General features: G+C 39.7%; 1 protein-coding gene across 3 annotated transcripts; it reads right to left on the bottom strand.

Annotated features, from left to right (window-relative positions):
* Positions 1-474: 474 nt before the first annotated feature.
* On the bottom strand, positions 475-22,656 carry LOC128454040 (casein kinase I). 3 transcript variants are annotated; one of them, XM_053437199.1, is made up of 12 exons: positions 22,505-22,656; positions 14,693-14,796; positions 13,723-14,118; positions 13,400-13,469; positions 13,000-13,148; positions 12,491-12,725; positions 10,953-11,038; positions 10,318-10,402; positions 9,970-10,118; positions 8,147-8,227; positions 5,940-6,046; positions 475-1,608 (listed from the first exon to the last, which is right to left on the bottom strand). In XM_053437199.1, exons 3-12 carry the CDS (start codon positions 13,969-13,971, stop codon positions 1,554-1,556), a joined length of 1,266 nt encoding a protein of 421 aa, XP_053293174.1. In that variant the 5' UTR covers positions 13,972-14,118; positions 14,693-14,796; positions 22,505-22,656; the 3' UTR covers positions 475-1,553. The 3 variants fall into 3 exon arrangements, with proteins under 3 accessions (XP_053293174.1, XP_053293175.1, XP_053293173.1); XM_053437200.1 differs by having other exon boundaries at positions 9,970-10,115; positions 13,723-14,796; XM_053437198.1 differs by having other exon boundaries at positions 13,723-14,796.
* Between the last annotated feature and the right edge of the window lie 2,598 nt (positions 22,657-25,254).

The raw sequence follows: 25,254 nt of genomic DNA on the forward strand, positions 1-25,254 counted from the left end.
AACACACTTTCTGAAAACCAATACTTGTGTCATTCTCAAAACTTTTGGCCACGGCTGTACACTGGGCTCCGATAGGACAAATCAATTAACTGAGAAATTAATCCACAGATTAATCAATGATGACAAACCGAATTGGTTAAAATGGAGTTGTGGGTGTTAATTTACAGGTTTGACTGCTGAGGATAATGTTTTGTCTGTCATAAGTGTTGTTTTCTTTATGACTGCACCTTCTCATAAAGATGGTCTGTGCTATATTTTGTTGGATTAGTCCTTTTCTGTAATCTAAAACACTTACAAATTTAGTGAAAATGTTCATGCCTAAGAATAATGCTGTTTCCAGACCAAAGTCCTGATCTGCCTGTCTAAACATACAATATCTGCAGTGATAGCAAGGTGAATACATATACATAAACACCTATATGGGCAAACAAATCTCTCTCCTAAAACACAACATATTGTTAATGATTCCTTAAATAATGATCAGTTTTTATTTTGTTTGGTTGTTTTTTAATGTAGTTATCTGACTTTCCATCCTCAAACCCAAAGAGGAAAAATTAATTAACATCAGAAAATTAAAAATACAAGTCAATAAAAAATTACATTTTGAGGAACACACTAAAAGCTACTGAACAAACTTTCTGAACAACTCAAAAAGACAGAAAAAACACAGGATTCAAATTGCAGACAGACTTTTTAGTTACAAATTAAAACAGAAAAAAGCATAGTTTTTACATAAACATCTCTTTTAAACTTTTGACTCTGGTTGGTATGAGGTTTTCCTCTGAGGGGTGAATGCATCTATCAAGTACACTGAGCCCAATCTGTTGCAGGAAATTTAACACTGTGTACTTCCTTTTACCCCAGGGAATAACATTTTATCGACAATGTGCGAGAGCTGCAACCTTTTGTCTAAGGAGTCTCTTCACGATGAGCTCAATACAGTGTGCAGTGTATTTCTACGTGTGTGCATGTGTTTTGTTTGTGTGTGTGGTCTGACAGTCTACTTGCATCACATCCTTTTGTTGTCTTCTCGTCTGTATCTCCTCAGAAATACACGTCTCTCTCCTCTGAACCAGTCAGCAAAGAAGAAAAAACAAAAAACTAGACAGCCAGTCTCCCAGGAAACAAGGTGAATCCTCACCGTCCGCCAATTGCCATGCCTTTCCAAGTCTATCAGCTGTTAATTTGTGGTCACAGCAGTATGGGTTGATCCAGTTTTAGTTCAGTTTGTGACCATAAATACAAGAAGAGTCCACCTCTGGTTCAGTTTAGTCCACATTTAAAGTCCCTGGTGGAACAGCATAGTCATGTTACTGTGTCTGGTCAGTTTAGATTAGCAGATACCAGGAGGTCAGTTTCAAATCTTCTACTGCCTGCTGATCCAGCCAGTCTATGATGACTCACGGCAGACTATAGGACCCCCATGAGGAGAAGGCATAGAAGGGGAGTGACAGGGGAGAGAGAGAGAGGTTATATGAAGAGGATGACAGAACGAGAGGAAGAGAAAGAAATAGTGAAAAAGAGAGCAGGTGTTTCTCTCTCCTCTATTGTTTTCATTTGTGTCTCTGGAGAGCTTTCCTCTTCCTCCTCTTGAAGAAACAGCAGCACCTGCAACGCAAACAAGATTATTTTATTTTTACCAACTTAGACTTATACACATAAAGCCCCAAATATTTCATGCAGTGACATCAGAAACCAAGTTTTCTGAGATTTATTGGTGTCTACTAATATTGATGGATTAAGTACTAAGTTTAAAACACCTGTGTGGTTCTATCCCTCTGTCAACTAGTCCAGTTTCAGTCTATATAAATTTTTCAACGTGACTTTTAACAACAGAAATCTAATCAGATTTTCTTTGAGTCCAAGTGACAGCTGATCAAAATGTGAATTCTCTGAATGCAGTCTTGAGATATCTTGTTTTGTGAGGCTACCATAAACGTGACCACTATAGTGATTCAGTTATTTTGATGCTTTATTCTTGTGTGCTGCACCTATGTCTTGAGATGTCAGGGAAAACTCAGAATTATTGCTTTTAAAAACATAAAATTATAACCTTTACTCTATCAGGGTGCTAAGCCACTCTTTGGCTGCACTACTGCCTTTGTCGTCAAAGGTCAACAACCGATTCTGCTAAGCTGCTCTTTTCTAAACAATCACACAGAGAGCTGATCTTTATTACTATCTTCTGAATCACTATTTATGTTTCTGGATAAGTGGGCCATTGATTCTTTTAAAACCATAAAGTTCGAAAGAACACTGGTTTGTCTCATAATCTGCGAGGGGGGGAATTCTCTCCTGACTGCGGGAGTATGTGTGTGTTTTCTAAAAGAGACTAACTCCCTTTTAAGAAACTCTCCTATGAATACATCAGGCTTAGTATAATTACAGAATCATAAATTGTAGCTTGAATAGATTTGCCTTATATAAGTAAGTATTCTATAATGAGTGTAATCAGTGATACCCTCTTCAGGGTACATCTGATGATAAATTCTAACATTACATGTCTGTCAAGCTCTGTTGGAATGGAGATAGTGGCACCACTGTACAGTGTTTTAAGAGAAGTCTTTCTGCTGACACCAAAACACTGCGCTTCACATATAGCATTTCAGCTGTGTCATTGCGTGACAAAGTCCCAAACATTTGTCCTAAATTTTAGGGGAAAAATCCATATTACCATGTCCATGGCATTCTAAGCTGTTGACTCTGCTGAAATTGGCTCATAATTTGCACTTTAATTGTCCTATTACGGTTATTCAATGAAACAATCAAATTTTATTTGTATAGCTCATATTCCCTCATCACAATTTGTCTCATAGGGCTTAACAAGACGTGACATCCTCTGTGCGTAACCCTCAACAAGAGTTAGAAGAAACTACAAAAAGAAAAAGCCTATATTAAACTCTACCGGTATTTCATTAAAAACGTTCAAATGAAAAACACCATTTTACATTACATTCCATTAAGCCAATGCTTTTATCCAAAGCAACTTACAATAAGTGCATTCAACTATGAGGGTGCAAACTCAGAACAGCAAAAATAATGAAAGCACATTAATTTAACACCAGAAAGTATAAACTGGTCAATAGTCACATACTTCTATAAACGCTGCTTCAAAGTGTAAAGGTTTACTCTAAAAATGTCACACTCAGCACATGAATACGTCCATTCCTGAAGATGCCACGACAGTCATTAAAGGTCTCGTCCAATCACAGCCTCATGAATGAATCATTTGTCTCCTGCGAACAGGTAACTCCAGGCTTTTGTTTAGAGTGGGTTAATGAATGAAAAAAATGGCTGAAGTGAACACCACACTGTTTTACCCGGAGGAGAGGAGGACTGTGTTGGGCCCAGTGTGGAGGATTAAAAGCGGAAAATAAGGGCCCACAATCTCAAAATTGCGGTAAGAGCTAATCTATAGAGAGAAGCCATTGCTAACTGCTAAGCTAAGTAACCCGCAGATCTGAGTAGCGTGTTAACAACTGTGGGATTAGCAAGAAAGCTGGTAAAAGAAGAAGAGAGCAATGAGTTTTTGAGCAGAACTAGTTTACGTTTAAATATTTACAAATTGATTAAATGTTATATTTTAAAAGAAAATGTCCGTCGTCTTCACAATTCTGAGGCACAATGGTGGGCGCCACGAACAAGTGTGAGATTAAAAAGAGACACTAGCTATATCTAATGCATTATCTACGTTTACTTTATCTGATCTATTTCATCATTTTTTTCTTCACATTCTGAGATCCCCTCACTACGAGGCAGTCACTGCACATTTGGCCCAAGCTCTCGTTGAAAGTCTGTGTGGCTATTTTTATTTATTAATAATATACTCATGTTACTAATGTCGTTTTCCAGCTGCATGTAAGACATACTATGAGGCTGTATGAAGGAACTTCCAGTACATCCTTGTAGCTCTTGCAGCAGCATTGAAATGTTTGGATTTGAAAAAGAAGAAATTGGGTAAGATTAGATCCATCAGATAATCCGGGCCCGAGCACCTACGGTGAGAGCCCCTATTGTATTTGAAGGATTTGTATTTCCCTTTTGGGGCTTTTTTCATGTTCTAGACATGCTCAAATCGTTACCAAAGTTTGCAGGGATTTTAAAACCCAAAAAGTGATTGTATTCTGGACTAATTTGAAATGGGCGTGGCAAAATGGCTCCAGAGCGGCATCTAAGGAAAAGCCCCTCAGTAAGCTTTCACCTATCTTCACAAAAATCGTAGCCCAGGTGTATCATGACCAGAAAAAAAAGAAAAGGCAGCTGGACAGGAAGCCCACCATTTTGGATTTAGTGGCCATTTTGGCCGTTTTCTCCACTTTTACTTTGACGCACTTGTCCCAGGTCTTACATCAGATAAATGTATATAGAGATGAGTGTCATCACAACAAGCTGGAGATGAAAACTACCTCAAAGATTGATTTTTCGTCACAAAGTGTGACTGTGGCGTGGCGTCAAAGTTTGATTAAGCGCCATCAAAACAGAAGGTTCTGGATCTCGGACGAACATGGTCCAATCGAGTCCAAACTAGACAAGTGTCCCGGCTTGATGACATCCACACAGAAATCATGACTTAAAATCACTGCGCCCCTTGTGACAGCAGGAAATGTCTTGTTTTTTTAACGTCTTACACTTTGAAGTATTCCTCCTCATCCACTGACCGCAGCCATATCAACCTGTGTCAACAGGGTCTCAGGACATTGATAATGTAGGCATAAGATTACTGTAACTTTTTGTCAAACGCCATATTAATGGCGTGGCAACAAAGTTAGTCAACTTGCCGTACAATTATGAGTACAGGGTCATAGTGCTGCCTACTGATCAGTGTGAAAATGAAGTTGTTGTAACATTGTCCAATTGACACAAAATTGCTCACGCTACATCAAAGCCCCTACTTGAACAGATCTATATGTCTGTATGTAATAATAGTGATGGCGCCACCTACTGGCAACAGGAAGTTAGCTTTGTTTTACAACTATCATTCGATTTACATAGAGTTTTCACAGTGTGATGTGCAATTGATAGTGTGGACCGTAACAATCAATTAGCAGGCAAGGATCGACATCGCTTGACGGACACAGGAAGTGAAGCGTTTATCCTTGCTGCAGTGCGCAAAACACATGCAACGCAGAGATGTGCGCTTAGTCTTCGATCGCTCTCTCCACTAACCGCAACAGGCTTCACGTAGCTCTAGTTTTTTTTTGTCATTGAACTGTGCTGATTGTGTTTACAGCTGATTGAACCGGGACATAGATAGATAGATAGATAGATGGATACTTTATTAATCCCGTGGGAAACTCAGATCCATCCTTCCACAGCCAGGAGCTCACCGACCTGTGTGCCACACTTCCAATAAGACTCAAAGCTACACTGATCTCACAGCTACGCACCATAGACGTCAACACACTGAAGAAGATTCGGACAGAGTGCCACAAAGAACTTATCACCCAGAGGGCGGCAAAGAGATATTTCTAGCTTCACCTGATTTATTTTCACTGACTAGGACAGTCGTGGGTTTACTCCCCCACACCCCCTTATAGAGATCACGGATATAGTGATATAGTAGGATATAGGTTGGACCCACCCTGCTGTCCAGCAGAGTATCTCTCAGGTAACCTCCATGATTCTTAACAACCCTACAAGTTAAATACCTGAGCCTTCCAGCAGTCAGGTAGAACTGAAGTCAACTCAATTCAACCAAAACAAGTTGACCTGTTTTTAGCACTTGGATATACCATAACCTTGATGACTGAGAATCTCAACAGATAAAGATTGTAGACATTTGTATAATGTTTTTTCGTTCGCTGTTTCAAGATTGTTAGAGCCCTACTGCTTAAGAAATCAAATAGAAATCAGATGAAGCTGTGTGTGTGTGTGTGTGTGTGTGTGTGTGTGTGTGTGTGTGTGTGTGTGTGTGTGTGTGTGTGTGTGCACGCCCTTACTTGGTATCATCAGCCACTTCCACCTCTGCGTTGGCTGTAATTGGTGCGTTTGAGTGTCCTGCAGTGGGGTCATCTGTATTTAGCTCCCCATTTGTTGAGCTCATCACCTGAAGGTGAGACATGATATGAAGAATGAGCATAGACTGTTCAAGCAACATCTAAGGCTACATCCACACTAATAAGTTTTCCTTTTAAAACAATCTCCATCCGGGCTGACACACCTAAAAACACATATCACATTTCCCATCACATACACTGATCATGCGTGTGGCGTTGTAAACAGGAAGCAGATTGTCTACACTGCAGTTGGTTGCTTAGTTACAGAAAATACAACAAAAAAAAATTTCTTGGACCACAGACAAGGTAAAACTGTTACAGACAGTGTTATTAACGCTTTGCATTTACCACTGGTAGGTAAGTCATGACTGATAAGGAAGAGAGTGGAGGAGTCATTGTTTCCAAAAGTCTCCGTTTGTGTTTGTGAGTTTTTATACTAAAATGGGGTTAGCAGTGTTGATGCCATGTTTTCAAAACTAAAACATGTTAGTATGGATATGTCTAATTGGGATTTTTTTTTAAAGATATCCATCAAGTCCACGCAACGAAATTTTGAATTTCTATTAAATATTCCCAAGTTAGTGGACAGCTGAGGTTGTGAAGAAACAGAGGTCAGCCCTGCTGCAGAGACAGAGAGGGTCATGCAGGCAGAAGCATAGACAGGTAGGCAGACAGACAGGAAGCCAGCTGAGCTAACCCTTCCTCTCAGTACCTGGACAGACCCGCCCAGCCTATCAGCAGTGAGATGGGAGCCCAGCAGCTCTCGATTGGTCACTGGAGTGGGCTGGGACTCACTGCCTTTCCCCTCTGGAGACTAGAGTAGATGGGAAGCCAATTGCAAGAGAAACGACAAGGGATGGGAGGTGGAGGAAAAAGGTGAGAGGACAGGTGAAATGGAGAAAATTTATATTGGAAAGTTGACGAGGTGGAATAGCAGAAGGAAATAGAGAAAAAGGTAAGCAGAAATCCAAGAGAGAAGTTAAAAGATAAGCAGGTTGAGAAGAGGAGTGGTGGGGTAAGGAGCAGAACCACAAGGAGAGAACAGAATGAGGTAAAAAAGAAAACAGAAACAGTGAGTTTATAGTCAGTTTTTGGGTGGAGTAGCAAAAGGAGGGTGAGCACTTCAGTGTGCAGTGCAGTGACTGTGCACACATGTTGGCCCCATGCCAAAGGGGGCGACGATTATCCATTTTCTGAGTTTCTGTTCCCTCTAGGAGCAATTCTCAGTAGTGGGATTTTCATCAAATTTGTTTACAAAAGTTTAATAAAGGGCCTTGGTGTGTCTGCTGCATATTTGTAGTAGTATCTGCTTAATTAAATAGCCATTTTACCTACACTCTATTCTTCCCAACATTTTGTTGTTGATTGACGGGAATACATTCAATATGTCGTCTGAAAGGTGACATTTTGTCAAAAGCAACAGAGAAGTCGGGAAACAAATTTTTCTTGTTAACAATATACACCACAGAACACATTAAGACTGTAACTGGTTTGACCTCAGGTTTCACGATCTGAGCTGTGATGCACATCTTTCGGTATTAGGAGGTAAATGGTAACTCCCCCTGCCCAGAGGTGGCTATACACCAAGTACATCATTGTCCTGGATCCAGTGCAAGTACGACTGACATCCTCCGTGAAGAGGCACAACAAAATGATTTGGTCTACAGGAGATCACGGACACTGTACTGAGTACACAAGCTAATCTATATTTTGATAAGGGTCTCAAAACGTCTTCCATCCACTGAGTCAATATTTTACACAGGTTATACTATAGCTTGACCGGTAATAGTGACATTGAGGTAATGAAATCCCTAACCCCAACAATGAGGGTTTATACTACTTTTAGACTTCAAGTGTTTTTAACTTTTGGCCTTAGTTTGGATTGCTTAAGTATGCTTGTGACCATATTGCTATTTTCAGACAAAGCAACCAAGCAAGCTATCCCTGTAAAAAGGTTGCCCTTCTCTAGTCTAAGATGAAGCAAACAAGAAATGACTAAAGTTGAGGGAGCAGCAGTGCAAGGCAGGACAGCTTCATGTGGCCAGCTCTGTGTGTTTGACAATTAACTCAATCTCTTCAAAATATTCAGAACCTACCTACCTACACTGACATGATTATCTTTCATGTTTGTCCAGAATGGGTTTGGGTACCTGGTTTTTGGTCTGTGGTGCCTTCTCTCGGTTGCTCGTCTGAAGTGGAGTCTCACTGGCCACTGGACCAATAGGAGTGGGCTAAACATACAGGAAGTGAGATCAACATGGGATCAGAGAAAGCAAATATATACATTTCTTATGTGGTCTTGATAACCTATAATTGATGTTATTGATAACACGTTTTCACTTTATACTAGAAGCCCTGTACAATTAAGTATTGTGTTGTTAAAAAATATAATTACAACAAATGTAGACACTTGAAAGCATAATGGGACAGTTACTTGGGCAGCATTGTGTTCAACTTATCACCACTGAACACCATCTATTTAGAGAGAACTTGACGGATGCTCTGAATACATTGTCCCACTCGCCGGAGCTTCCAATACCAGTAATAAACGTGCCAAATTCTTGGTATTTTAAATATTTCCTTGCTGAGTATCAGTATCCTTTTTTGGAAGGGGGAAATGTTGGACATGACTTTGCATGAACCTATCCAAACAAAAAAACAAAGAACAGGAAAGAGGTAAGGGTGTGTGTTTCTCCAGCAATCTCAACGTCCAGAGTTCAATCCATATATATATATATAAAGTCAGTTTCAGTTTGCCCCGCAGCTATGCTTAATCCAGTTCAAACACGAAAAACAATACAACAAAAGCAATCGATTCCGGGGTTTTACGGTAGATCTTCATTAACCAACAGCTCAGGAAAGTAAGCAGAAAGAGAAACCTAGTCATTGTTACATACATTACAACAGCATTACTATTTACAATATGTACAGGGCAATCAAGTAGATCAGCCAGTCGGGCATAAGCTGGCTGGGAGTTCCCGGGAAACTCCATAAGGAATAAACAGTCCTCCTGACTCTTGCACCTGATCTGCTGATCCCAACTTCAAGGACGAGGCATCTACTCAAGAGCGACGACAACACGCAGACTTTACAACATACTTTTTTAAAAGGTAAAACAGACTATCCTCTCCGACCTCCATGCTCATTGCTCTGAAGGCACACTTCTGTGTAGGGTTTTACAGGCAGGCGCTTCCGTATTCGCATTTCACAAACGGAAACCTTGGACGTCTGGATTGTCGATTTGATTTTAGGTCGAAAATAGTTAAAGCTCTAGATTTTACTGACATCCACAAGTTTTAAACTGATCATTAGAACAGGTAGAAAAGTATTATTTATCTCATAGCCTTCACTGCTGCAGTGCCTCTATTCACCCTTTGTCTAAAATGCTCCATTTGAGCTGTTGGCCCAACTCCCAAAAACCCAGTCTGCCCTGACTGGTCAGTTCTCATTATTGTGATTTAGCAACCACTTAGAGCATGTGTCAAAAATGTCACATCCCTTACCCATAGGCTTCCTTATTAGCTGTAAACACTGTTGTGGCCATGGTAATAATGGGCACAGCTGTACTGTCACATTGACTTTAATCAACATAATTTGGTCTGTAACAGAAATTATGTTTATGTGTATTTGCAAATAGAGCAAGAAAGTGAGATCTGATCACAAATGGTCAACGCAGAGATGTGGAGACACATTAAAATGCAAAGTGTACACTTAAAAACTAAGAGCTTTTCACTTGTGATCAGATTGCTTGCGACAGATGTGACATCAAGTGTGTACAGGGTCTTTGAAGCTGTTATTGAAGGATAATGTTTTTGCATAATGTTTAAATGCTTTAAAAGCATGTGTTGTGCAGTTCAGTCCTTGCTGAACTGACCTCAGAGTTGCTCCTGAGTCCTGCCTCAAACTCATCTGTAGGTTCAGCCCAAACAGCTCACTTTGTGTGTGCTGTACAAAAGACCTAGTCCGCACTAACCAGTGGCTTTCCAGTCCAGTCATACTGGTAGTCAAAGATGTATCCATTTCTGTCAAAGAGGTCTGTGAAGAGTTTCCTCAGATAGTCGTAGTCCGGTTTCTCGAAGAAGTCCAGCCGACGCACGTACCGCAGGTAGGTGGCCAACTCTTCTGTTACATAAACACAGGGACACAAACACAATTCACACATACACAGGCAGACACAAGCATCCAAACCCCAATCCATACATGCACAGATTCATACACACAGACAAAAATTTGATCAACATATGCTAGCCTCAGAATGCTGTAGCCAATATAACACAGCTTCAAAGAAACAGTTTTTTTGTAAAAATGCGTGTATACAAACCTGGGAAGTTCTCACAAAGGATCTCTATTGGTGTATCTCTCTTTGTGTCTCCTATCTTCTGATAACGTTCTTTCAGAGTGTCAGCCTAATGAGGAGAGATACAGGGATGAGTTTATTCAAAGAAAAGTAAAGATAGGTCCACACATGAAAGGATGCAAAAAGACACAGATGATTGAACCAGTGAACTAGGGCTGCACGATATTAGGAAAACATGCGATATGCAATAATCTTTTTGTATATTGCAATGTAGATATGACTTGTGATAAATAAACATAAACAGTCCATGGCTACGGACGCAGGGACCACAGACAGCTCTACGGCCCGAGGGAGAGGGCGCACAGTCCAGCCACAGCGTCTGGCAGGAACCAGGGAGCCATGCAGTGCTCCACTATGTCCACTAACATACATGCATGTACCGTTTTTTTCAGTTAATACAGGCTTTGTCAGTTATTTAATGCCCCGCTCTGTGTCTCTATCATTGGCCAATATTGACATGCAGAGTGTGAATGCAATGGCGCATGGAATGCCATTTATCGCAGCTCAAACGATTCATGTTGATATCGTGATGATGATACATTTTCAATATATCCTGCAGCCATAAAGTGAACACATTATGAGGTCATCTATTTCCTCACCTTGAGTCCCTGCCAAGGTAAACTGCCTCGAAGGAAGTACATGAACATATGGCCTAGAGCCTCCAGATCATCTCGCCTGCTTTGCTCTGAAAAAACACGAAGAACAACCAAAGACTTCAAGGGTTGGACTCATTTGAAGTGTAAAGTGCATCACCTCTGACACACTCTTGTACACCCATTCTGGTACTTACACTACTACTGCTGCAACTAAGGGGCCCTGTTATATTCATTATGGTCTTATGCATTTGTGGTACTTAACCACAACTATTGTGATATTTAAAAAAAGGTAAAATGCAGCAACCTTTTTTTTCAATACTTTTGGCATCCGATGTATCACAAGTATCACATGAGAGAAACAACTGAAAATCATGGCCGAAATACGGTGTGGATTTACTAAAGCTGCTTTCAGACATGCACAGAACTAAAAGTCTAAAGTCGGTAGAAATTCAGGAGAATTTGATGCGTGAACACAGAAGGGGATCATCTGCTGGATTCATTGCAAGCTAGTGGGGGGGTTGATGATTTTGCTAACACGCCAAAGACAAAAATTTAAATTAATCAAGCAAAAAGAAATGAAATATCTCCTGGTGAAAAAGCAGTGACATAAACATAGAAGACAGACAAAGATGTGAAGCGATTTAAAATGCTGTTGGTACACATTCTTTTTTTATTACATGCTTTAAAGAACAGGGAAGTTGTGAATGCTGCCTAAAAGTTCTGAATGGCATGATAGAAACAGCATTAATGAACAACATCACACCAAAAAATGTGGCCAGCAGTGCAGATGTCTGGAACCATGAGATTGTAACTTATTGCAGAAAGCAAGAGTTGCGAACAAGAGGCGCATGCAATTACTATGGCCCTGTTCTCTGGGACAAGCTGCCTGCTGACCTGAGATCTGCCTCAACAGTGTCAACTTTCAGAAGCAAACAAAAAAAGTTCTGTTTCTCCTGCCTTTCCCTGATTCTCTGTATCTAGTCTCTCCATTTGTGATGCATGTTTTCTGTTCACCTTTTATTGTCTTGTTGACCACTCAAAGCGCTTTACAGTACAGTTTGCCCATCACCCATACATTCATACAGTGCATCTATTAGAAGAACTTTTTTTTAATATGAGGGGCAATTCAGGGTTCAACAGATCAGGAAGACTGGGATCAAACTTCCAGCCTTCTTGTGAAGGAGGACCTTTCTACCCCTAAGCCACACCACCAACGAAATATCAATGGCAAAATCAATTAAGCCTGTTTGAGTTTTTATTAATTTGATATATTCTTGTATGTTTCATTTTAGGATCCACCCTTACATCTGTTTCTGTACAGATGTGTATTTTGTTTTAATGTATTATCATAATGTGAAGCACATTGGGCTTCTTTGAAAGAAATTTGCTATATAAATAATATAGCCATTGCGCATAGTATTTCACTTCTTCCGAGACACTTCTTAGAGAAACGTTTCTATCAGCTCTTACTAGACCTCAAATATCTTTGGCTTGGGTTGTACATACTGTATATGCACATGTGACCTGAGTGAGCTGCTCACCTTTCCCCAGATGTGTATTGATACTCATGTATCTGGCAGTTCCAGTGAGGCTCTTGTGTTCTCTGTATGGGATGTGTTTTTTGGTTTCTGGGTCTATGTATTCTTTAGCCAGGCCAAAGTCAATGATGTGGATGGTGTGCTGCCGTTTGGAACCAGGTCGGCCCACCAGGAAGTTCTCGGGCTTCACATCTCGATAGATCAGGCTTCTGGTGTGGACAAACTCCATACGTGTTATCTAAAGGACAGGACAGAGTACAGTAAAAACAATGAAATCTGGGGTAAAACAGCTTTTCTTGAGTATGTGTGGTCCGGGGGGAGCCAAATCTGCTTACAGAGGCGCAGTATGGGGACTTGTCTTTCTTATGGGTACAAATTTAGAAGAGAAGTTTTAAGCTTAAGGTTTATTTTAGGTTAAGGCTAGGTTTAGGCAAGTAGTAACTTTAGTTCAGGTTAGGCTAAGTCTGCAGGTAAACAATGGAAGTCAATGTGTGTGTGCACATGTGCCTTACCAGTTGTATGGCTATCATGAGTACAGTCTTCAGAGAGAAGGTCCTATCACAGAGGTCAAACAAGTCCTCTAAGCTTGGTCCCAGTAGCTCCAGAACCATAGCATTATATTTACCACATGGTCCAAAGTAAAACACCTGGGGTACACCCTCTGGATGGACAGATAGAGAGGTAGAGATAAAAAAGAGATTGAGTTTTACCAAAACTCTTTATTTACATATTTTTCATCGTTACATTCTGTAGGTAACAACAAAGGTCCTAATGCAAATAAATAGTAAAAAATTGGTTAGTACAGATGCATGGATGCTTTCATTCTTGTATGCAGTATGTTAATGTTTGGTCAATAAAGACATGATTCACTCTCACAGTAGAAAATGAAACAGAAGAGAATGTGGTTCTTACCTGAACTTCCCAGCTGTTTGTAGAAGCGATATTCTAGGTGCAGCTGTGGCGCCCTGGATTTGATGGGTTCCTACGAATGAGGATTCAAAATGTTTAATCACATAAAGGAGGCAGTAAAAATTGGTAATTATGACAGTGTTGTCTTTTGAAAACCCTGTCATATTCAGGGTAGTCAAGAGCAAATATCTAAATAATGATATATAATATATAATTAGATCTCACTTTTCTGTTCAATTCAGTTATTATATATCATTAAATATGGATAAGTGACCATTATATCAATAATAAGTGCTGCTCTACGTATATAGAGAAAAGATTTTTACCAGTTTGATAGCCACATATTCATTGGTGTATAGGTTCTTTCCAAGTCGAAGCTCTCCAAAGTTCCCACAGCCAATCTTCTTTCCTACCCGGAAGTTTGGGCCGACCATCAGAACTCCAGAGTTGGAGCCAGCACCTCGGCCACCGTGCCCTGATCGACTCCCTGTCTTCGCAGACATCTTCTTCCCCTCCTCTGTTTCCACCCTCCCTCCGCCGCCTCCTCCCCCAACTCCTCGCTTGTCAAAGTCCATCAGTTTGTGGTAGCCTGGCCTCTCCACGGTTAAGCCGATTCCATGCAACCAAAACAACCACCAAAACAACTGCCTAGTGGCTTCACTATGATACTTTAGGATGGTCTTTGCTAGGCCAGACTGTGAATGGAGATGGTCGAGACAGGGCTGTGGCAAGGAAATGGGACAGATGCGAGATGAATTCAAAGAATAAAATTGGATCACATAAAGGCCCAGAGCTTAGTTAGGCGGCGCTAGAGTGCTTAGTGCTGTACAAAAGTGATGAGGACTGAAGTGAGTGAATGATGGAGCAAAAATAACACCTGGTGATTGTTGGGTGGGTGTGTGGATGATTGAATGAAAGAAAAATGAAAAGATGATGGGGTAAGGGAGTACCACTGCAAACAAGTGTATACCCCCTTGTAGGGGCCAGAGATCAAAAGGAATAGAATAATGGCATCAACTGTCATCATACGTAGCTAGCCATATGCTAACATTCTATTAGAAACGGAGACACCACACTAGCTCAGACATACCAGGCCACCATGACAATAGCCTGTTGTCAGCACAATATCCATACACTCAAACTCAGTGAAGACTTTGACAGCAGGAATAAGTTTATAACAGAGAGCTTCAGAAGTTTATCTTGTGTATATCTGATATTCGGTTATGACCAAATGCTTTTGTTGTGTGATTTGTTGCCATAGATGTAAGCGAATTGGTTTCAGAGCTGCTACTAGACCTTTTTAGACGTCCACTGTCATATAGATGCTTCTAAATCTGTCAGAGAACTGCTGGGTCCAATGGAATAGCAAGTCAAGTGTTGGACCCCAGGTAATGGAACACCTGAAAGAGTGAGGAGAAAAAATTAAGGACATTTACATGATTTGCTTTTCATAAGATTTCAACCATCAACCATACCATTGTTTGTTTAATATCTGGCTATTGGATGACTGTTTTATATTGTGATCAATCTGACCAATCTTGAAGACGACAGGAGACTCCGACAATGTACGGGATGACTGGACCCTGAATGTGCGTCTCTCTGAAGCATCGGTGTTTATAACAATTCAGCTGATGAACAATGCTAAAACAAAGAACGAAGCGGAAAACATGAATTCATTTCCTGTCACAAATATTTGTCAAAACTAGGAATTTTCAGTGTGTTAATTGCAGCTGAGCTTGAGATCTGTGATGATTATTAATGTATCATATATTCCATAACAACACGGTTGAAGGCAGTAGCAGTTGAACCATTTGTGGATAATAACGTTTTGAGCTGCTTGTTGCACGTCTTATTTATAGGAAACCTCCTGACATAATTACAACCAACAGCCAATCATATTTGGTGTAGTTTACCGTGCTCCCAGGGCTTATACTGAATTTTTAACGGAATTCCCTGAGTTTTTATCAAACTTAGTCCTAAAGACCGATACAATTATTATTGTTGGTGACTTTAATATACATGTTGACAATAAGAAAGATTGCCGTAGCGTAGCATTTAGTTCAATACTAGACTCAATTGGTTTCAGTTAGTGTGTACACCAACCTACTCATTGTTGTAACCACACACTTGACCTTATATTATCGTACGGTATCGGAATTGAACATTTAACAGTACTTCCGCGCAATCCAGCTCTATCAGACCATAATTTAATAACCTTCGTTTTTCAATAACTGAATGTATGCCACTAATAAAAAACTCATTTTCTAGATGTCTACCTGATAGTACTGTAGCTAAATTTAAGGAAATAATTCCAATTACATTTAAACCTGTATTATCGGTAGATACAAAGAACAAATTCTTTAAAAACCCGAGCTCCATTGAGATCGACCACCTCTTCGATAGCTCTGCAGACTCATTACGATTAACATTAGATTCAATAGCCCCTCTAAAAAAAAAAATGTCAAACATAGTACATTAGCTCCGTGGTATAATTCCCAGACAAATGAGTTAAAACAATTATCAAGAAAACTAGAAAGGAAGTGGCGCTCCAGCAACCATGTTGGAAACCTCATAGACTGGAAGAATAGTGTTAAAGAATATAAAAAGGCTCTCCACAAAGCAAGAGCCGCCTACTATTCAAAACTAATAGAAGAGAATAAAAAAAACCACAGGTTTCTCTTCAGCACTGTAGCCAGGCTGACAGAGTCACACCTCCACCGAACCCAGTATTCCTCAATTCCTAAATAGCAATACCTTTTTTAATGATAAAATTCTAACTATTAGAAATAAAATCAACCATCTCCTGCCCTCAACTGGCACTAATACCCTCCCAACAACAGAGATCTCAGAAACGGCTGAGAATCCTACCCATTACTTAGACAGCTTCTCTCTGATCACCTGTGATCAGTTTACCAAAATAATCTCAGGTTCTAAACCAACAACCAGTATCTTAGATCCCATTCCTACAAAATTACTTAAAGAAATTCTGCCCCTAATTGATAGTTCGTTACTTAATACAATCAATCTTTCATTATTATCAGGTTATGCACCACAGTCTTTTAAAATAGCAGTAATCAAACCCCTTCTCAAAAAACCCACTCTAGACCCAGAGGTTTTAGCCAATTACAGACCAATATCGAATCTCCCCTTCATGTCTAAAATCTTAGAAAAAGTGGTAGCCAATCAGCTGTGTGAGTTTCTAGAATGCAACATGGATCATCAATTACAAGCAGTGCTGAGCCAGTTTACTTTGCTAAAGCTGCTGTTTGGTTAAATTCTGCATTTTATAATGATACAACTGCATGCATAGGAGACATGCTCTTATTTGAGCAATCTGTAAAAACCAGCAGGCAAATGTGTACATGAGTCATGATGTGTTTTCAGGTGTGTTGGTATAAAAGAGAATTCAAACTGATACGGAGCCAAAATGCACACAGTGCTATGAATTTAGCCGTAGAGTCCCATGCAATGCCCCCCTAGATGCTTTGTTCATGATTTGACATTTCTGACACTTCATTATCACATTGTTCTGATGCCATTTTACCACCATAACAATGGGCCGCGCTCACTAATATCTTCTTAAGATTTGTCTTAAATTTGTTAGGAAGTTTTGGAGAAAACTTTTTGGCAGATTCCAGATGCGTTCTTAAACTACAGAATTGTTCGCAAATGTCCTGTATTGATCAACGCCAATGTCCATAAAAGGGCATGAGAAAGCTTTAGCAAATGTGTACACCGAAATCAGAGAAATTGAAAAGTACATTTAAGAAGCCAGGAACAAAAATCTGTTGACAGAAAATATTTTTTCCCAAAATATTGCGAATTCGATTTAATATGCGTTTTTTTTATTTTATCCTCTTTTTCCCCCCAAAAAAACCCCGTAATGAATGATTTAAATATGACCAACACAATATTAGATACATTTACTGTACAATATTCTTTCCCACATTTTTATTTAACTTCTCATTACAGAAACAAGAACAACAAATCGGTGTGCATTTAAGTAATTTAATCAAAGTCATTGTAAGTATAAACACAAGCCATGCACTTTTTAAAACCTGTGTGCAAAATGTACCATCTTGAGAAAAACATTTTTTTAATTATAGGTGTGTTACTGCTCCCAAGTCAGTAACATTGCCAGTGTTGGGAAGGATACTTTCAAAACGTATTCCGTTACAGAATATAGAATACATGCCTAAAATGTAATCTGTAACATATTCCGTTACATTAACTAATCTGAGTAACATATTCTGAATTCTTGGATTACTTCCACATTGAATTGCATTTTATAAGTGTAGGAATGCGGCGTTGTTATAGTAAGCGGAGTAGCAGCAGTTTAAGCTCTGTGTCCGCGGATGCGGCGGGCCAGCTGGATGCGCTGGAAGGGCAGCTTGCGGATCAGTAGCTCCGTAGATTCCCGTTCATGTCCGGGTGGTCGTGCAGCAGTATAGAGGCGCCGGGCCTCAGCAGGAACACCCCCATGCTGAACACCTCCGTCTCGCAGATGTACATGTAGGTGACCGGGGGGCTCTGGAGCCCCGCCGCCACGGAGCTCGGCTTGCTTTTCCGGGGAGCAATTTTCAGGTCCGCCGCCCGCACCGTGGTCACCGGCGAGATGAGCTCGCTCTGAGTGTCCGACACGTCGGCCGAAGACTTTGGGACCCTGTAGGTGATGCAGGCTTGCTTCGCTATCTTCTGGATCGGAGGAGTTTTGTGGTCCCGCGGCATTCTTGCTGCGGGTGAGGAGAGCATCCCAGAGCCCTACTCTCTTTCGCACGTTTTAATCGCGCACGTTGCGATTAGAAAATCTAATTTTATCATATCGCGATTTTAGCGCAAATGCAATTAATCGTTCAGCCCTAGATCTCAGATTTTTAGTAAAAATAAATATTGTCAAAAAGAGAGAGGGGGAAGGTGGATAGAGTTATCTGAGCTGGAGCACATCCCTGGAAACAGGGCACTGCAGGTTAATCCTCTTCCAAGCATCTGTGGATACTCGACCTGCGCCTGACGGGACCCATCGGGACCAGTCATACAAAATGTTTTGAATAATATTTGGGTTTAGGCCCTGCCCTGTGTGTGATGTGCACCCCTGTGGTGCACCTGCATCTCTTCGCTCATCGCTCCTCTCAAAACAAATCAATTTAGAATGTTTTTCAGAATTAACAGGCTACACTTGGATGGAACATTTGAACTAAACGCAATTGAACTATGGAACGTGTGACCCATATGATATGCTAACACTAGTGTGTAAAGCTTAAAATGGTGACTATTCTTGTAATAAATATCCTCCTCAACATGTTCATGTGTTTAAACATGAACATAAAGTGTTATATTTTGCAGTTTCAACCAAAAATATTCTGAGTGGGTTCTCCTCTTCAAAATTTCCATGTGTTTAAAAAATAAACAATTCGTGCCTTTTTAAGATACAAATTATAAAACAGTTTGGTCGTTTAAATATTATAAATCGGTAGAAAGAGCATTTCAGTTGGTAAGTGTGCGGACACAGGGAGAAGGATACCAGTGAGGGAAAGGAAATGTCTATGACAGTTGACGATGCTGAATATGTTGAGACATCTCCTCTGATGTCATTAAAAGGAATAACATGATATCTAAGCACCTTGTTGGACAGGATAACATGTGGACTCAGAATGAGTTTTTTTTTATTCTATTTGTTGTGCTACAAATGTCACATAGTATCACTCTATTCATACAAACAATCAGAGCACTTATAGCACTGGTGCCATATGATAAGTGCCGGTTATAAAACCCTGATGCTAATACCAACCTATGAAGTGGGATTCTTAAGGACGTAGTGTCACTGTAGATCTATGTTTGGGAACCAAAACTCGGTTCCAAATTAGAACCGAATCCAAAATGTCCACCAGGTCTCCGTAAAAAAAAAATTGTTGGTTCCTGAACTGCACGAACGTCATATGTTTCTAACATACATGCCACCTAACATACATGGCTAACAGGGCTAAGTAGAGCAGCGACAAATGATCAGAAGTGTGGCTTCACTTTAAAAAGACAGGGCAGAGTGTTATGCATGTGGGAAGCTCACCAAACTTTTAAGGCAGCACAATGTCAATCGGAAAGACTGATTGTACAGCGTACAATCAGTCCTGCAGTTTAAGTCCTGCAGTCTCTGAGCCCGAGTGTGTCTTCTTCGGGTAGCGCTTGTAGTACCTCACTATCACCTCCAGTATAGCTCTCTCTATAGACTCTCTCTGCAGTTTTCCTTTCACACATGAACATCACAGCAGGAGGTTATCTGCTCAGACGCGTTCTTGCCAGCTTCAAATTCTCAACAGGATTAAGGGGAGGGGCGAGGTGCAGAGGCAGGTCGTAATGAATTTTAACCGCTGAAGAGATCACTTGTTTTTGTTAACATCACTTTGACATCGACACTCTTATCGCCACAAACCATCTTGGCATCTTCATCTGTGTCCCCATTTTAATCAGAAGATATATGTTTTCGTTTTTCTTTTTTGTGGCTGTCCCATGTTAGAAGCGTCATCAACCACCACTACCAACCTTTTGTGGTGAATACTGAAGGGGATCTCAGACAGAAAAAGTCCTGAAGAAACTCTGGAGGCTCTCACTCAGAAATTTGTGTTCACTCATATATAGAGGTGTGCATCTTCACTAGCCGATTATGATTCTGCAGTCAACGATTCGATTCACAACGATGCATTTCATAGTATCACAGCCACAATTTTCTATATTACTGCACGTGGCTACTTTTTCATCAAATAATACTATCAGTCAGACAAACATGAACCCTGTTTTTAATTAGAAAGTGCTTCAAAAATTATTATTTTACGTATCTTACAAAATACGGTTTTCCATTCAAAAATCTGACTACAACAGTAAGTGATTGAGGGTGGTCAGTGATCTTCACAGTGATTTGTCATTCATTCAGTTTAGACTTATGTGCTGCACCCAAGGATTAAACGGACAAACTCTGATTTGAGCCTTTACTGTATCAATGTGGCCCCGTCTGGCGCCCCTTAGCAGCGCCACTGCACTGAGACACATCTGTCGGCAGGAGTGAGTTTGAGTTTGAGTGCGTGCATGTGTGCTAATCTCTGACCCTCTTCACACACGATCTGATCATCACATGCATTTAGTTATTAATCGATGTCGGGTCATGACTCCGGATCGTTCCAGTTACTGCAAGACTGATGTCCTGACTGTGCGTGTCACTTTACATCTTGTGTTGTCTAGCAGGTTTAAACTTGTCTCATAAACTAGTCTAGAGCGACTCAAACAAACAGAACCTAAACGTCAGTCCTGTACGTGTCCTAAAAACTTGGGATCAGTGATGGTGTTTATTGTTAAAGTGTAAAGTGGGGGAGAGGGGGAAGCAGACTCTTTACTCTAAGTTATTTATTTAGTCTGAATCAGAGAAAACAGATTGAACAGCTTGTTCACTGATACAGAGGACAAAATTCTAAGGTATCTAGAGTTCTAGACACCAATTATCTAATATTTTTCATCTGTCCAGAGACTTACACAATATGCAGTGTGTTACAATCAGTAGCTGTTTATTTGAAATCAGTGATAAAATGATCATGAAACCATATTTTCAAGAAAAAGGGGAAAAATGCAATGCCTTAAAGAAGTACATTGTATATATCCCATCATGGAAGATATGCATTGACTGATTAATGCTATACAATAACATACATTTATAAAACTTACAGCTAAAAGAAAAATAACTTGACAATTCATGTTTGCCATTACCAACTTCATGTGTGAAAAACATGATGAATCAATGCCTCATGAAAGTCTGAACATCCCCTTCATACACCTGACAACAATATATCGGCACTGTTTACATACACAAAACTTCCTCTGTGCCTTTCCTGACAGATGAACCAGGAACAATAGGCATTGCTCACATCAGTTATTATCATGTTCACCCTTACATGTTCTTAACAGTGCTAATCCAAGTCAAGGTAGCCTAATTTAGAATGGCTTTCCAAGACATATCAATGTCAGATCACAATATATTTTTACTCTAGTTAAATGTGATACTCTATTTTCATTAGATACTACCACTGCTTTCTCTACATTGCCTGTCCAACAATAAGGAAAGATATTATATAAATTATATATGAATTACTATATATATATATATATTTATTTTTTTAAAGGTACATTATTCATGCATCTTTGACACCTTTCAATGTAACCAACTAAAGAGTGGATTCAGAACCAGAGCCATTATGTCAAGGTAATTTTTATACAAATAATTTGGGGGAACAAATGTCAAACTTTTTGAAATAGTCAGTGGGTAATTGATGAGATTTTGGAAATAAGGCATAATGTAACGGTATCAACATGGCCTCGACTCACCACCTACACTCAAACGATTAACTTGGCTGCACCCCCTTTTACTCGTTTCAGTATATGACTTTTGTAAGAAGTGAACACGTAAAGCCACCACAAGGAACTGTAGACTACAGCTTTGTTCGAGATCCTCGCAAACTGTCACCATTTCAGATTGTGGAACATAGCTGCTGAGGTGATGAGCTGAATGGCTGCAGGAGCTAACCGTGAGCTGCTATGCTGCAGTCGATCTCGCAGCCGAGGAGTAGCTAATGTTCACTCACGCGATTGATGCTGACGTTTCCTGGTAGTCTATTTTGGAACATCTTCTAGTACGGTGTAATATGTACGTCAAATTATAAATCAAGCTAGGTAGCACAGGGAGTTATGTTTAGGCCACAGTAGTTTGAGTGTTTGGCCTCAATGTAGCTTGACAACGTTAGCTTCATTGAAACTAATTTGAAGTCAGGAAACTGGCAGCAAATGAAGCCACGTAATGCGTTGGAGAATACATCGATAATTTTAACGGGTAAAATAAAGAGGCGAGCTAGCGTGTCATTTAAACACCTAACTACATCGCCAGCATTTTCGAGCCTCAGTGGTCGCAGCTGGACGCCTCCTGGTAGAGGCTAACGCTGGCTAGCATGTTAGCCAGCAGCTGAATAGCCGATGTTGGCTAACGCTAAATCTATGCCCATACGTACAGTCATTCACAAACACAGCTATTGTAACTTACAGGTGTGTGCAAAGTTAAAAAAGGAGCTTACATACCTAAACAGATTTTTAGATGTGTCGCTATGTCTCTGCTTAAAATTAATTATTGTCGTTTCCTTCGTCTCGTTTTCCTGCTCATCTCTTTTTTTCTGTGGATGTTTGGCAAACCAGCTGAGAAGCCTCGACAGTGACCAGTGCGCAATGTGCGTAAGTGAGGACTAGAAAGGCTTTGGAAACGCAAAGAGCAGGCGTAAAGTGCTTTCAGGAATATCGACAGGAAATCTTTTGTGCGCATAAAAGTGTTAGAGGGGTTCACGCACACTTGGTGAATAAGTTGTTTTTACTCTCATTACCACTTGTTCAAATCAAAATATGGGCATTTTTATTTTGTGTATTATTAAAGTATACACACTACAGATACTTGTGAGTTCAATACTTTGCTTGTCATCTTAGTGATTACAACAATCAAATAAAGTCACTACATGTCTATTTTGATTCAGATTGTTTTATTGAATGAGGCCTTGAGCCAGAGATATGAGCAGAAACCTGATATCCTCCCTGCTGATACTCTGACTGCCTGCATTGCACGGCAGGTGTCAGGTTTCGCTTGTCTCAGGGCCTTTTTGTCGTCAGTTTACAAGAAGGGAATCGCATTAATTTGGAATTTGGAGAGGCAAACACCTCCCCCACCTGTTATGTAGACGAATAAACCAGCATTGGATTACAAACCAGGCAAAGCGAGTACCTGCCCCAGGACGTCCGACACCCAGGTGTCCCAAAAGACAAGGATGTGGCAATTGTGGAATTAGCACCTCTAAAGCCACTAAGACGTGTCGTGCATTATCCTAATCCGGTGGCATTGTCTTGTTGAGGGACCCTGTGTCAAAATCAACTAGAGTATTAAAACGTTTATATTCTTGATGTTTAATCAATTTGCTGGTAATTGCAAAAAGAAAGCAGATAGTCTCCAAGCATATTAACCCCAGTTTATTTCTGCCATCACTAAACTTGAGACAGCTGTTTGGAAGGGATTGTGGACACATGACAGATAGTAAATTCGTATTTTGCTGTTTAATTTCAGATATAAATAAGACATAGAAAAACTATTAAAATATATCTGTTCATGGATTACATTTTTAAGTAATATCTAAATCAGAACCATAATATATATATAATATATATTTTGTCTATGTAAACAAATAGATGGATGATATATCACATCTGTATTATTTATCATTTGCTTGTTGAAATGTAAATGTCTCACCTTAACAACACAATTATAAAGTTTAAGCTAATAGTTATTATTCTGAAATTTTGTTTTAAAATTCACCATTTTGAAATGACAAACACGTCAGCTGGATGCTGGCAGTGGATGTTTGTTATAATGTTCACCAACTCATTGCGGCAGTCAAAATGCATTGTTAATATTATCACCTTGCTAGGCCTAGCCCTGTTATAAAGTTGTCTTTTAAGTTTTGAATGGATTACAACAAAGGTTTATTGTTATTGTGCTGGTGTCAGCAGCAGTGCCCATTCTGAGTAATGTCCTTTCTACCTACCTTCAGAACATAAGCATTTTTACCATTATCTATGGTGTATGCAGGTGGATCAGTCTGATTTTGTGGTCAGTTTAATCAAAAAAATATCTTTTCTGCTGTGGTTCTCACAGCTTTCAGAAATGCAGAGATGTAAACCCTGTGAGGGACCGTCTATCTATCAACAACTTGTGTTAGTCAGATGATCTGTTGGTACTTACTAACATACGCATCATGAAATGCAGTGCAACCAGGGTCATATATATGGAGTCTGGCAGATGCACAGAAGTAAGAGAGAATAATTAGACATGCTGGTTCTGGAGCTCACTTTGCTGTACTGGACACAAGCTGAAGGTGAGTTTTGTAGTCATTGTCAATCATAAATGTTAAGTGTTTTAATTAGTAATACCACTTTGTGTTATAATCCGTTCATTACGGTGAATATTGTACTAACCCTCTTTTTTCCTCTCAGATTTTCTATTAAAACATGAACCTTAAAATATACTTATAGCAAATGTTAACAGCTATTTAAATTAGTACTTTAATTATAAATTTGTATTAATTTTTGTATCAATTAATTTCATAATGATATAGTAGTAGATTCATATAAATAGTATTAAAAATAATTTATATGCATTTTAAGCACTGGCAATAATACCGTTTAGCTGCTTCAGTCTTGAGATACTGGCAATAATATGTTAAAAAAGATATTAAAGACATGGGTTCTACTTGTTCTACTATGTACTACTTCTACAGGTTTGAAGAGTAAAATGAATGATGGCTGAATTCCGTTTAGGTGCTCAGAATGGAGTGTCCTTCATCAATATTACTTCCAACCTCAAACCCTGACCCTATTTGCTGATAAAGTGTCAATTACATTATTATATTTCAGTGAAAGACAAATGTAGCATTTACTGCACATTTGTTTTATGTTATTGAATTATGGATGAAGTGTTAGTAATTGCAGAAGTATAACTAGAAATATAATCATATCACTTTCCACTAAGGAACGACAACACTTGGTCAAATTAAAGTTAAACACTTAAGCTGCTATTACAGTGTTTTAAATACTTTACAGAAAAGTGAATAAATTAGTCCAATCAGAGATGTGTGCCCAATCAGTAAACAGCACATAAGCCAGGTCAAATACAAGTGTCATGTGTGAATTGGTTTGTGATTTCAACAATGAAGTTCAAGGAGGCACAAGGAGGAAGAGGAAGAGGATGAGGAATGAGGAAGACCAAGAGCACGATGATGTGCGCGGCAGGATGA

This window comes from Pleuronectes platessa, chromosome 13 (assembly GCF_947347685.1).
Source record: "Pleuronectes platessa chromosome 13, fPlePla1.1, whole genome shotgun sequence".
In the NCBI taxonomy this organism is placed as follows: Eukaryota; Metazoa; Chordata; class Actinopteri; order Pleuronectiformes; family Pleuronectidae; genus Pleuronectes; species Pleuronectes platessa.

Coding starts and splice junctions, on each gene's coding strand:
- LOC128454040 (XM_053437199.1), bottom strand. CDS start 13,971: ATGGACTTTGACAAGCGAGGAGTTGGGGGAGGAGGCGGCGGAGGGAGG. Junction 6,047..8,146: donor CACCACAGACCAAAAACCAG/GTACCCAAACCC, acceptor TCTCACCTTCAG/GTGATGAGCTCAACAAATGG. Junction 1,609..5,939: donor GAAGTGGCTGATGATACCAA/GTAAGGGCGTGC, acceptor TTTGCGTTGCAG/GTGCTGCTGTTTCTTCAAGA.